This window comes from Neurospora crassa, linkage group I (genome assembly GCF_000182925.2).
Source record: "Neurospora crassa OR74A linkage group I, whole genome shotgun sequence".
NCBI lineage: Eukaryota > Fungi > Ascomycota > Sordariomycetes > Sordariales > Sordariaceae > Neurospora > Neurospora crassa.
The window spans coordinates 2,980,677-2,993,041 of NC_026501.1; the positions used below are offsets into that span (position 1 = coordinate 2,980,677).

Below are 12,365 nucleotides of genomic sequence, written 5' to 3' on the forward strand. Positions count from 1 at the left end.
CTTGACAACTGTTCTGTTGGGTAGACTGGCATCCAAATTCCGGCTGTGCAATATTGTTTGTGCACTGAGAAAGAAAGAGTGAAAGTTTGTTGGCAGCTGAAGTCTTTGCAACGGCAAATGCATGCGAGTGAGTTGATTCAGGGGGGTAGCTTGACGGCATGTGTGGTTGTTGTACCGATGCCAACCGACCACCAACATCGCCACCAGGCACGGCAGTGTCCCGCATCCAGTAGTAGAGGTAGCTGGCACCTAGGCGAAAGGAGCTTTCTTTGTTCAGATAAGTGCCTGCCCAACCACCTTTTTTTTTTCTTTTTTTTTTTCTGCCCCTTCTCACACATCTTCTAGTGAAAACGAGAAGATGGTGCATGGTGAGTCATCCATAATGACCTCAAACTGCGGTTCCCCTCCTTACAGAACCTCAAAATAGACAAGTGTTGCCGTCAGCACTTGAAAAGAATGGCAGTGTGGTTGTGCAATCTTCCATAAGCTACATGATGAAGCGGATGATGTTGAAGCCATCACCAGATCTTGGCAATTGTTTGTGCAAGCGGTATCCTTGTCTGTAAAATGTGGGCTCATCATGAATTCGCAGCATCAACCGCATATGTTCAGCTAATTGTCAGCCGGGTTAGGGTTGGATACTGTACTTTTTCCGAGAGTGTGTGTGACTGGAGGCTTGCATCACTCCGTCGTCTTTCTATCATTTCTTCGAGTAAGTTCGTCACTTCAATCCACATAAAACAAGTGCCGCAGTGATCGACGGGACTGCGAGGTTGCTCAGACTTTTCACTTAGTGTGCGCCATGGACATAAGGGGAAGGAATGACCTCCGGCACTTGGAACTGGCAAGATCGATCGTAACGCTTTTACAGGCAGCGCAGACATGTAGCGAAAGATAACAGAAGGCACGCAGGAAACGATTCCCTGGTTTTCTTTCACCAGATGCTCGATTTTGAAGGATGGTCATTCAGTCATGTTGGTTCATCCATGTCGGTCTTGGTTGGTGTTGGTTCACCTTTCTCGACAAAGACTCGCGCCTCACACAGAACAAATGTGAGCGTGATCATTGTGGGATAGCCGCCCGGGTTGGTGTCCCGTTCCACTCATGGAAACCAGGGACAGGAAGGCAGGCCAGTTCCTTTCCATGCGTATATACTCAGCAGATTGACTCGGACATCCACAAGAACAGAAGCAGAAGCCCACGCTCGAATTCATTCCTCTGACGAACGAACATTTCCCAGTCTGGCAAGGCCTTGCCTCCTACCACGATGTCTGCCCAAGCCAGTATCATCGCGCCAGTGGAAAATTCACCCGAACCAACGGAGATGGCAGGCTATCATTCCCCATATCGTACCGGCCATGCTATGGGTGACTGGACGGATTTCCATATGAATGTCCGTCCCGAGTCTGGCGAATCCGTAAGAATGGACGCATTTGCAGCCCTTCAGTTGATTACCAAGGTAGCCTATACCGTCCAGATGTTCGATGAACTCCAGCCATACCTAGTGTCCCAGGATCAAACGGCAGCCAAATACCACGACTTCTTTGATACAATGTGTGAGTATGTCCTTCTCTGCCATCTACGAAAGGTGTACGAGGCAACGCCAAAAGTAGCTTCAATACAAGTGTTGCATAGCAAAATACTTGCATACTCGATGGTACTACGGGATACGTACGAGGTAAGTACTGGATGGTGAACCGCACCCCTCTTATCATGAGACAAGCGATAGCTATAACGAGACGTCTAACACAGCATATAGTCTTTGGTAAGAACCAGGAACCCGGATTCGTAAGGCAACACCAATCTTCTTTCCACGCTGCAAGACACTGACTCTGGGTTCCCTTTCCTCGGCACTTAGACAAGAGACGAAGCCAAAACTGCAGCAATTGCATAGAATACTTGAAGTGATCCTGGAGCCCAGCTTTCTCCGAACAATATGGTACGTATTCATGCTTACGATATGAACGGATGGATGTCATGCTAATACACTACGCCACCGTACAGTTCCGAACAAGAAGCCGCTTTTCTTTGCAACTGCAGCCACTTTACCTCTGGTTACCTGCCTCATGAGGATATCGAACAAAACGTGTGTAACCTGGTAGTCGCTCTTCGCGATGATGGTGAAGCTGGACTAAGACGTGAGCCGAACAAAATCCTCGGCCTCTGGCCCGAGTTACCAGATGGACTGTTACCTCATACCCGGATGTCCCGTCCCAGATACAATGACAAATTTTGGGATTTTAGGGAAAGTTATGTGTACCGGCCTCCAATTGGCGTTCTTCGATCTCATATTTTGAACAGCTTGAAACTCAGCCCCAAGCGAGGCGGCCGGTATCATCGCATTCGGAAGCCCAGTATGAAGAGCGGTGCGCTTCGATGGATACTGGCAACTGACAATGACGGAAGCACTGAACCGGAGGATGGACGTAGGGTCTTCATAAACTGGCTTCAAGCGATTCCGGAGAACACCACAGAAAACGCCACGGCCCAGAAAAATCTTTTCTGGATTTCCGGTCATCCTGGTGTTGGTAAAAGCGTTTTGATGAGGCTGATCGTTGATACGGTTCTTCGCAACCGTTCTATTCCCAAGCCCATCGGAAATACAGGAGATCGGGACCCAATTATACTCTTCTACTTTTACCAAGACCGACAAGATCCGTTCTACAACACCCATCGGTACATGCTCAACGATCTGCTTCTCCAACTCTTCGAGCAAGAGCCATTGGTGCTTGATAGTATCTTCATGCAAAGGTGGTACAAACTACTGGGCATGAGCGATGTGGATGTTCCTCTACCCAGCTACATCCCTCGAGAGGCATGGAAGGACAACTTCATTCCCACGGAAAACTCGCATTGGTCAACCAAGTGGTTAGAGGAATACTTCATTGCGGCGTTGACCGGGTTGGATTCGTTCAGACCGGTTTACATATTTTTGGATGGACCATCAGGTTTCAGAACGCAGACCTGGGAGGATAACAACGCGGACTATTTCCACTTCACGAAGTTCATTGAGAAAGTTCGCAACATCCAACCTTGGCACAAAATCAAAGACAGAGAACAAGCCGGGGGTATCACAGCTGCCATCCCCGTAACGAATTCGATCAAAATCATCGTAGCGAGCAGACCGGAAAAAGACTTCCACGACTTCCATCTTCCTCGCAAAGTCATCAAATCTGGGTCAGTCATGACAGTTGGCGTGGAAGCCCCGATGCTTCGTGTCCAGGACATCAACGGCAATGACATGAAACTTATCTGCCGCCACAGGCTCGGCATGTTGGAGAAAGGTTACAGCACGAAGACCCCGAGATGGCGTCAGAAGATAATGGAAGAGACGGTGGAAGACATTGTGAAGGAAGCCAACGGGTGTTACCAAGTGTTACAAGACGCTTTGGATCGTCATTCTCAGACCAAGTTTGACGAAGATGGAGAACAAGTGCCGTCTTGTTGGTCCTCCTGTTTTCCATGCCATGACAGCAAAAAGGATTTGTGCTACAATCAAGATTTGGAGCTCGGAAAACTTCACGAACGCGATGCCCTTCTGGTCCGGGACAGAACTGATGCTGACGTCCATCTACCAAGATCATTCAGGCTCTACAGCTCCATGCTTTCTCAAATCTGTTGGGTCAACCAACTCAACGACTCTCGCGACATCTCATACTATCTCAACCTTATCCTCGCCCACAACCACTCCTATCGTTTCACCTCGGTCCGTTTGAAAAATCGGCCCCTGTCCCTCCTTGAAGTTGTTCTGGTTGAGGGAAACAAACTGCCTCTCTACCCCTCAACAGAAACAGTTGACCGTCTCTGGCAGAATTGCCAATTAACAGCCAACAAACTCAACAAGGACCTATACCCCTTCGTCGTGCTGCAGGATATGGAACCTCAACACCAAGTCTTGCCTCCCAAAAGCTTAAAGTCAGGGAATGGCCAGACCAAATACGAGCAAAACGACTACGCCGACCTCATCCCCTTCGCCAACCGCGCCATTGTTCCCATCCATCCGCGTTTCATAGATTTCCTCGTCTCCATGCCCGAAGGCATCGAGCTCCTCAACCGAGACTGTGGCTGTAACAATGGCCAGTTCACCCCCAATGAGCATGGCAAGTTAGTCTGCCAATGTACCTCCTCAGACCGCCTGCAATGGCACGAAAAACGAATCAAACGATTACTCTGCGCTTCCCTCTTCGAACACCGCTTTTTGCTTCCTACCCTACAAGACATAAGGCCAGTCTACAAAAAACACGTTCAACTGATTGAGTCCTCAAAGGAACTTTGTCACTTGGCGGATTTGGTAGAAGGGGATGATCCTATCGTGCATCTCCGTGTGGTTTCACGTCCGGGTCCGGCCCCTTCCGCCTCTCTTCTTCCACCTACACAATCTACACCTTCCGCTTCCACCTCCTGGCACATGGAAGGAAACCGGGGTGGATCTGGAAGGAAAAGAAGTTGGTTTCCTCGGGAATGGGTGGAGGAATTCTCGATGAAGGAGCCGAAGGGGCTGTGGGGGAGGTTTTCGGAAATGTTTACCTCTGGCAAAACGCAGACACCGAGTATTGAACTGCAGAACCAGGAGGCGCGGAAGATGGTAGCGAATACTTCCTCTATGAAGAAGGAGAAAATCACTGGGAACACCACTTCTAGGAACACGGAGATTAAAGGGCGAGGGGATTGGGTGTTGAATGTACCTGCAGATAACCGTCCTCCTCCACCGCACGACCTATCAAGCCCGAGTGAGAGAAGGGGTAATGATTAGGGAGAGTGGCGGAAGAAGGGATGTAGCTGCCCCTGGTGATGCTATGTTGGATGATCAGGACAGAGAATATGATACTGTTTCTACTTGTTGAGCATGTGATCATCGTGATATGTAGCAGCACCTCTCCTTCAAACCAACTTCACTCCCTCTCCCACACTTCCCCTCCGTCCAAAACACCACTTATTGCTCCCTCATCTCCTCACACCCACTCAAACTTCAACCCACTCAACTCCCTCCACTTCTTCGTCCTTCCAAGCAAAACACTACCCGCAACCCCCCTCCCCCCTCGTTCTCTTCGCTAGAAATTCTCCATCGGCTCTCTCTTCTCCCGTCGCGCCAATCCTCTTTTCCCATTTCCCACTCAAATTTGCCTCCGACATCTTACGATACTGTATCATCCGTTGAAGGAGCTCAGCGAACAAATCTAGCGCCATGGAAACAATTTGAGGAAAAAATCCTGCTCCCCGGAAGTCAAATGTTGGTTTCTATATGCCGATGATGACGAGGACGACAGACCAGCTTCTGATTCAATCAGTAGTTCTAGTACAAGTATGCTATGCCTACGTATGTATGTCTTGGACTTCGTCGGCCGTTGTTGCGTACTGTACTGCTTGCTGTTCGCCCTCTTCATCTCATTCGGTTTCACGAACTTGGGCTTATTATCAGATCCCAAGGATCATCAAGTATTGAATAGTTTGAGTGAAGGATTATAAAACTTTTTTTTATTTCTTTGTTGTTCTTTCATTCGTCATCATGAAAGAAACAAGCTCTCCGTGTCATGAGGTAATTTGATAGGCGCTTTCTGCGAGTCAAGCCATCATCATCATCATCATCATCATCACTTCATCAACGACTTTGGCTTCAGGGAGAAAGTGCTTCATCAAACAAAGAAAAAGTGTTGAACTTTTGTGTTCCCCCAGGATCCCCATTTAAAAAGAGCAAACATAGCCAGCCGTTCCATCCAGTCCTGTATACCATCCCGTAAACAACCACTCTCTCATGGTAGTGGTCGTCATAAGTACATTTCGCCATTTTTTTGTAAACTCAAGGAAAAAATCGCAAAGTTGATTTATGCGAGAAGGGTATCAATCATAACCATCCATCTTCTGTTACGAAGTGTTTCGAGGGTTTTAGGTTTGGAAAAGTTTGGCGACTTTAGTGATGGAACAGACGAGTGTTCTGCTCGACGAAGGTAATGCCAAGCTTCTCGGCGGTCTCGAAGACAGGGCTGTCGTTCTGGCTGCCACTGGGGGCGGCAATGTACTTGACGCCGGAGCGCGCGGCGCGATAGACATTGTCAACGAAGGGGAACTAATACAGTTGTGTTAATAATGGTAGCGACTGGCAGCTAACAGGAGGGGGTGAACTTACGAAAGCGTCAGAAGAGATGCAGACATCAGTGAGCTTGGACAGCCATTCGTTCTTCTCCTGCTCGGTGAAGGCAGCGGGCACCTCCTCGAAGAGAGCCTCGAACGACTCGCGCTCAGGACCATCCTTAGGGAGCTGACCACTGACGAGAAGGTCGATGGCATTGCTCTTGTCGGGGCGCTTGGCACCCTTCTTCCACTTGATGCCAATGACGCGGGGGTTGAAGCGCAACCACCAGTTGTCAGTCTTGTCGCCAGCAAGGCGGGTGCAGTGGATTCTGGACTGCTGACCGGCACCCAAACCGACTACCTGGCCTCTAGCAGCGTAGCAGACTGAGTTGCTCTGGGTGTACTTGGCGGCAATGGTGGCGATGGTGAGATCGCGCTGCGCGTTCTCGGGGAGAGTGCCATCCTTGGGGGTGATGATGTTAGAGAAGGTCTCAGGGGAGATCTCGACGTCGTTGCGGCCCTGGGCGAGGGTGATACCAAAGACAGTGCGAGTCTCGCTCTTGCTGGGCTCAAACTCAGGGTCAACCTGGAGCATGAGGTAACGGCCACCCTTCTTCTTCTTGAGGATCTCAGCGGCGGCGGGCTCGAAGCCGGGCGCGATGACACCATCCGAAACCTCCTTGCTAATGATGGTAGCGGTAGGAACATCGACAACGTCGCTGAGAGCAATCATGTCGCCGAAGCTGCTCATGCGATCAGCACCGCGGGCGCGCGCGTAGGCCTGGGCAAGGCCAGAGGTCTCGATACCCGGGATATCATCGACCATGTAGACCTTGCGCTCATCGGCGGTCAACTCAAGGCCAATGGCAGCACCGGCGGGAGAGACGTGCTTGAAGCTGGCAGCGGCGGGCTTCCCGAGAGCCTTCTTGAGCTCCTTGACAAGGGGCCAGGCGTTGAAAGCATCGAGAAGGTTGATGTAGCCGGGGGCACCATTGACAACGGTGAAGGGAAGCTTGCCCTCCTTAACGTAGGCAGCAGCAGGCTTCTGGTGAGGGTTGGCACCGTAGCGGAGGGGAAGGTGCTGGAGGCCATGGCCAGCGTACTGCTTGCGGAAGAAATCGGAGATGGCAGCATCGTAGTCGGCGGTGTGCTCGAAGGCCTTGAGGGCATAGAGTTGACGGCTGGAGTCCTTGATCTCGCCAGACTCGAGCTCCTTGAGGAACTCGGCGTAGTCGTTGGGGTCGCTCAGGATGGTAACACGAGCGTGGTTCTTGGCGGCGGCGCGGATAAGAGTAACACCGCCAATATCGATTTCCTCAACGGCCTCGGGGACGGTGACGTTGATCTTGGCCACGGTATCCTTGAAGGGGTAGAGGTTGCAGATGACATAGTCAACCTTCTCAATGTTCTGCTCAGCGAGGTCCTTCTCGTCCGAAGCGAGCTCGCGGGCGAGGATACCGGCGTGGACAGCAGGGTGAAGGGTCTTGACGCGACCACCCAGCATCTCGGGGGCCTTGGTGATGGCCGAGATATCCCTAATACGTAGGGAAAAAAGAGCCGTCAGCGCGCTGTCGCCAATGCCTCCAAATCACATCACCAAAGACAAACGAGTTGGAGAAGAGGAATCCTTACTCGACAGGGAAGCCAGACTCCCTGATCATCTTGGCGGTACCGCCAGAGGCGAGGATGCGGACATTGTGCTGGACGAGGCCCTTGGCCAGGTCGAGAAGACCGGTCTTGTCGTAGACCGACACAATGGCGATTCTCTGGTTGGCAGCCATTGCGAACCACTTTCTTGCGACCGAGGTGACGGCAGGGGGAATTGGTGGTCGGGAAAGGCGGAAGGCTTGTCTGAGGTAGAACAGCGTGATCGTTGCTACTGCTGGTGTTGCAAAACGACAAGGGAAAGAGGGGAGAGAGAGCTTAAAAAGTGGCAGGGCCTTTGGAATTTCAAGTCGACAGCACCTCGCCCGAGTACAGTCACAAGTGAAGATGGTGGAGAGGGCAGAGTGGGACTTGCGATCGCGACCCGTCGTTGCAAGTAGTGTACATACAGGCTCGATAGTAAGTCGATCACATCATGGAGGGGTCGGAAATAATTCTTCGTGCTAAGAACCCTTGGCGGGGTCGAATGGCTGCTACTGCGTGTAAGTGGGCGAGAAGGTCGGTTTCCCCCCCCGAGTGGGTCCCTTCAATGGATGCGCCGGGTTCGGGCGCTAGCCCCGCAGTCTGCCTACCTAGGGAGGCCCTAGTACCTCTACTTATTCGGGTACAGTTGGTTATCACAGGAGTGCAAATTGCCGCACTATCTGTACAAGAATTTTTGTTTCCACTTCTCCCGATTGATTCCCTTCTCAATTCCGGTGAACCGTCTTTTGCCTTGTTTCCTCTTTTGTTGTTGTTGTCTTGCACGAACGTTGTGTCAGGTGTGCTTCCAGCCGGCCGTTTCTCCTGCGCATCTCGAGAACAAGGCTCGTGCGTTTTGCATCTGGTTGTTTTCCAGCATTTTTTATTTTTGCATTTTTCCCTCGGCTGTGGTTTGTGCGCCCGACGATCAATTGCCCAGTGGACGCATGGCAGGTGCACCGGCGCCGATCGCCAGCTGCAGGTGTCTGGAGCGCGCTGTAGCGTGTGCAGTTTGCAGTGCGTAACACCTAGAGGGCTCTGAAACGGGGTTTATAGTGGCCAGGTTCTGCTTGCACTTTCGCCCTTCGGGGCAATTTGGTCAATGTAAGTTTGCCCTTCGGTTTCGTGGTCAAGCGGTATGATGTGATGCTAATAAAACCAACAGTTGAAACGATACAGAGAAGATTAGCATGGCCCCTGCACTAAGGATGACACGCTACTCAAAGAGACGCTACCAATTTTTTTGGTAAATTTTTGCTGATGCTGACCGGTACCGCTTTTTCTCCTGCCATGTCCGTCAAGGTACCCAAAAGCAATAAAAGATAGAGCTGGATTACAAGACCATTCCGTACGCCAGGGTAAGGGAGGTAGAGGGTTCGAATCATGTTGGTGCCACACTTTTTAGTGTTTTTCCCTGAAGCTTAAATAATTTACCAGCTTAACTGACGAGGACACCAAGACGTAGGAGCATCAGCCAAAGGTTTAAATATGTCTCTGGATGCATCCATAGCCTTTAACGCAGCGTTGGTAATATCATGTCGCTGTGGATAGATGCCAATGTTGATGCTCTTCTGTGACCTTGAAAACAACAAGTCTATATTGTAAACATGTGTTCCTTAGCGCCCTGCTGCGACCGACGAGCTGTGGCTAACCTCAAGTAGGCATGACTCACCACCAAGGTCTCACCCAACAACGTCGCCGGTATCGGTAGAGATAGAATCGTTTGAATTTAGACACCACACAAATCACAAATCACACCAACTGGTCGTACACATCCCAGAAGTACCATCATGAATGCCATTCTACGATATGTGTTATTCATGTGTAGACATGCAAGAACTACATGCGGATATCAAATTTACATCATATAAACTACACTTCCAATGCCTTTCAACGTCCTGTTTCCCGAACCATAAACTATGCAATGTAACATAAGAGGAGAACCAGTAACAAATGAGAGATACAATAAAGATACAACTGCTCGCCATCAACCTGGGATCAGATTAGCAGCAGCGGGCCACTTCATGCCTCAAGAGCAGTCTAAGCCTCAGCCTCAGCCTCCTCGGCAGCCGGAGGCTGCTCCTGCTGCTCCGCGTAGACATTCAGTCCGCTCCTGTCCTCCTTGATTTCCACCACCGCCTTATCGCCCGACTTGATCTGTCCACGAATGATCTTATCCGCAAGCCCATTTCCAATCTCGGTGGTGATGAGCCTGTTGAGCGGCCTCGCGCCAAACTTGGGATCATATCCCCTCTCAGCCAGCCACTGGCGGACCTCTTCGGGAACGTCGAGGGTGATGCGGCGATCGTTGAGTCGCTCCTGGAGCTCCTTCAGGCGGATGTCAACAATGTCCCTGAGCGCCTCCATAGCGAGACGCTTGAAGATGATAAAGGAGTCGATGCGGTTAAGGAACTCGGGCGGGTACTGGGATGCGACGACGTCCATGACGGCCTGCTTGACGTCTGGGTGGATGTCACCGTCTTCCGTCTCCTTGTAGGGGACCATGGGGTTGGCTCCAACCAGGATGTCGGCACCGAGGTTGGAGGTGAGCACGATGATGGTGTTCTTGAAGTCAACCTTGTGGCCCTGGGCGTCGGTCAGGTAGCCCTCATCGAGGACCTGAAGGAGCAGGGCCGAGATGTCTCTGTGCGCCTTTTCGAACTCGTCGAGAAGGATGACGGCGTAGGGCTTGCGGCGGACGGCCTCGGTCAGCTGGCCGGCGTCTTCGTAGCCGACGTAGCCGGAGGGAGCACCGATCAGGCGCGAGATGGTGTGCTTTTCTTGGAACTCGCTCATGTCAAAGCGAACAACGGCGGTCTCGGTCGAGAAGAGGAAGCCTGCGAGCTTCTTGCACAGCTCTGTCTTGCCGACGCCGGTGGGTCCGAGGAAGAAAAAGGAGGCCAGTGGGCGGTTCTCGCCGCTCAAGCCGGCTCTTTGCATTCGCACTGCGTCGGCAACCGCCTTCAGGGCCTCGTCTTGACCGCGGACAGACTCGCGGAGGATGTCTTCCATGTGAATCAGTCTCTCCGTGTGGCCGCTGGACAACTTGGAGATGGGAATGCCAGTGATCCTGGAGACGACGTTGGCAATGTCGTCAGCGGTGACCGAGTCATGGATGAGAGAGAGATCACGGGTAGGTCTTTCGCCGTCCTTGGGTAGCTTCTTTTCCAGGTTTGGAATGACGCCAAATCTCAATTCCGAGGCCCTGGCAAAGTTTCCGGTTCGCTGTGCTTGCTCCAACTCAATGCGGGCTCTGTCGAGCTCTGCCTGGGTTTGCTTGATGCTGTCGATTTCGGCCTTTTCCTTCAGCCACCTTTCCGTCAGTACGGCGACTTCATCTTGATACTTCTTCAGGTCAGCCTCGAGCTTCTCGCGGCGCTCGACGCTGGCAACGTCCTTCTCCTTTCGTAAACTTTCCAGCTCAATCTGAATGGTCATGATCTTCTGGTCCAAGCGCTGGATATCGTCGGGCTTGCTTTCTTGCTGTAGGCGAAGCGAGCTGGCGGCTTCGTCCATCAAGTCGATGGCCTTATCGGGAAGGAAACGGTCGGTGATGTAACGGTTGGAATAGGTAGCGGCAGCAACCAGTGCTCCGTCAGTGATACGGACGCCATGGTGAACTTCATACTTCTCCTTGATACCGCGCAGAATACTAATGGTATCCTCCACTGTCGGCTCGCTGACGATGATGGGCTGGAACCGGCGAGCGAGAGCAACATCCTTCTCGATCTGACGGTATTCAGTCATGGTGGTTGCACCACAGCACTGAAGCTCACCTCTAGAAAGAGCTGGCTTCAAGAGGTTCGACGCATCAATGGAGCCTTCGGCCTTTCCGAGGCCAAGGAGAGTATGGAGCTCATCGATGAACAGGATAACCTCTCCGTTGGCTTCTTGCACTTCGCCCAGGACCTTCTTCAGCCGCTCCTCAAAATCACCCCTAAACTTGGCTCCTGCAATAAGAGATCCGAGATCGAGACTGATGACTCTCCTGTTCTTGATACTTTCAGGCACCGCGCCCTTCACAATCTCCAGCGCAAGGCCTTCAAGAATGGCTGTCTTGCCGACACCGGCGCATCCAATGAGCACCGGGTTGTTCTTCGTTCTCCGTGACAGGATTTGGATGGTTCTCTGGATTTCCGCCGCTCTGCCGATGACCGGATCGAGCTTTCCCTCTCGTGCTTTTGCTGTTAAGTCGATACCGTATTGTTCCAATGCTGGTTTCTCGTCCTCACCCCCGAGGTTCATGCGATGGGTACCGCCTGGGGGGCGTGGTCTGCCGTTGGCATACGATCGAGTCGCTATTGTGGGAAGAAGACGAAGAGAGCTGGCTAGATGAGTGGCATTGAGTGCCGGTACGGTTACGCCCAGCGCCGGTGCCCGGGGAAACTGGCGGGTGGTTCGCGAGAGAGAGGCCCTCGACGCCTCACTGATGCGCCGAGTGGCAGTTGATAGCAATTGGCGCCTTGTTTGCATTTTGAGACTTGAGTACGTGTTTTATTTCAGGGGAACGACTAGTCTAAAATCCAACTTGAATCATTATAGAGTACTTTGAAACGAAGGGTATGTCTCTGGTTTATATGGCCTGACGTAGTGCCACTGACCGTTGACATGGATGGAGGTCGAAAGCTCTCGCAACTTCCAGTGGCACTGACGCCGTGAAGCTGGGGGAG

General features: G+C 51.8%; 3 protein-coding genes across 3 annotated transcripts; 1 reads left to right on the forward strand and 2 right to left on the reverse strand.

Annotated features, from left to right (window-relative positions):
* Positions 1–322: 322 nt before the first annotated feature.
* On the forward strand, positions 323–4,928 carry NCU02628 (hypothetical protein). The gene is made up of 6 exons (XM_958960.2): positions 323–368; positions 428–569; positions 633–1,678; positions 1,760–1,788; positions 1,859–1,939; positions 2,005–4,928. The coding sequence occupies exons 3-6, from the start codon at positions 1,268–1,270 to the stop codon at positions 4,751–4,753; spliced, it is 3,270 nt and encodes a 1,089-aa protein (XP_964053.2). The 5' UTR covers positions 323–368; positions 428–569; positions 633–1,267; the 3' UTR covers positions 4,754–4,928.
* A 482-nt stretch (positions 4,929–5,410) lies between these two features.
* On the reverse strand, positions 5,411–8,207 carry ad-5 (adenine-5). The gene is made up of 3 exons (XM_958961.3): positions 7,702–8,207; positions 6,125–7,604; positions 5,411–6,064 (listed from the first exon to the last, which is right to left on the reverse strand). Exons 1-3 carry the CDS (start codon positions 7,848–7,850, stop codon positions 5,909–5,911), a joined length of 1,785 nt encoding a protein of 594 aa, XP_964054.1. The 5' UTR covers positions 7,851–8,207; the 3' UTR covers positions 5,411–5,908.
* A 1,264-nt stretch (positions 8,208–9,471) lies between these two features.
* On the reverse strand, positions 9,472–12,342 carry hsp78 (heat shock protein 78). The gene has a single exon (XM_958962.3). It carries the CDS (start codon positions 12,166–12,168, stop codon positions 9,736–9,738), a length of 2,433 nt encoding a protein of 810 aa, XP_964055.1. The 5' UTR covers positions 12,169–12,342; the 3' UTR covers positions 9,472–9,735.
* Positions 12,343–12,365: the final 23 nt, after the last annotated feature.

What these genes read in the sequence shown, in the direction of transcription:
- NCU02628 (XM_958960.2), top strand. Translation starts at nt 1,268, where the DNA reads ATGTCTGCCCAAGCCAGTATCATCGCGCCAGTGGAAAATTCACCCGAA. An exon ending in TACTACGGGATACGTACGAG is followed by an intron (nt 1,679 to 1,759) that starts GTAAGTACTGGA and finishes CACAGCATATAG; the next exon opens with TCTTTGGTAAGAACCAGGAA. An exon ending in AGCTTTCTCCGAACAATATG is followed by an intron (nt 1,940 to 2,004) that starts GTACGTATTCAT and finishes GCCACCGTACAG; the next exon opens with TTCCGAACAAGAAGCCGCTT.
- ad-5 (XM_958961.3), bottom strand. Translation starts at nt 7,850, where the DNA reads ATGGCTGCCAACCAGAGAATCGCCATTGTGTCGGTCTACGACAAGACC. An exon ending in GAGTCTGGCTTCCCTGTCGA is followed by an intron (nt 7,605 to 7,701) that starts GTAAGGATTCCT and finishes CCTACGTATTAG; the next exon opens with GGATATCTCGGCCATCACCA. An exon ending in GCATCTCTTCTGACGCTTTC is followed by an intron (nt 6,065 to 6,124) that starts GTAAGTTCACCC and finishes CAACTGTATTAG; the next exon opens with TTCCCCTTCGTTGACAATGT.
- hsp78 (XM_958962.3), bottom strand. Translation starts at nt 12,168, where the DNA reads ATGCAAACAAGGCGCCAATTGCTATCAACTGCCACTCGGCGCATCAGT.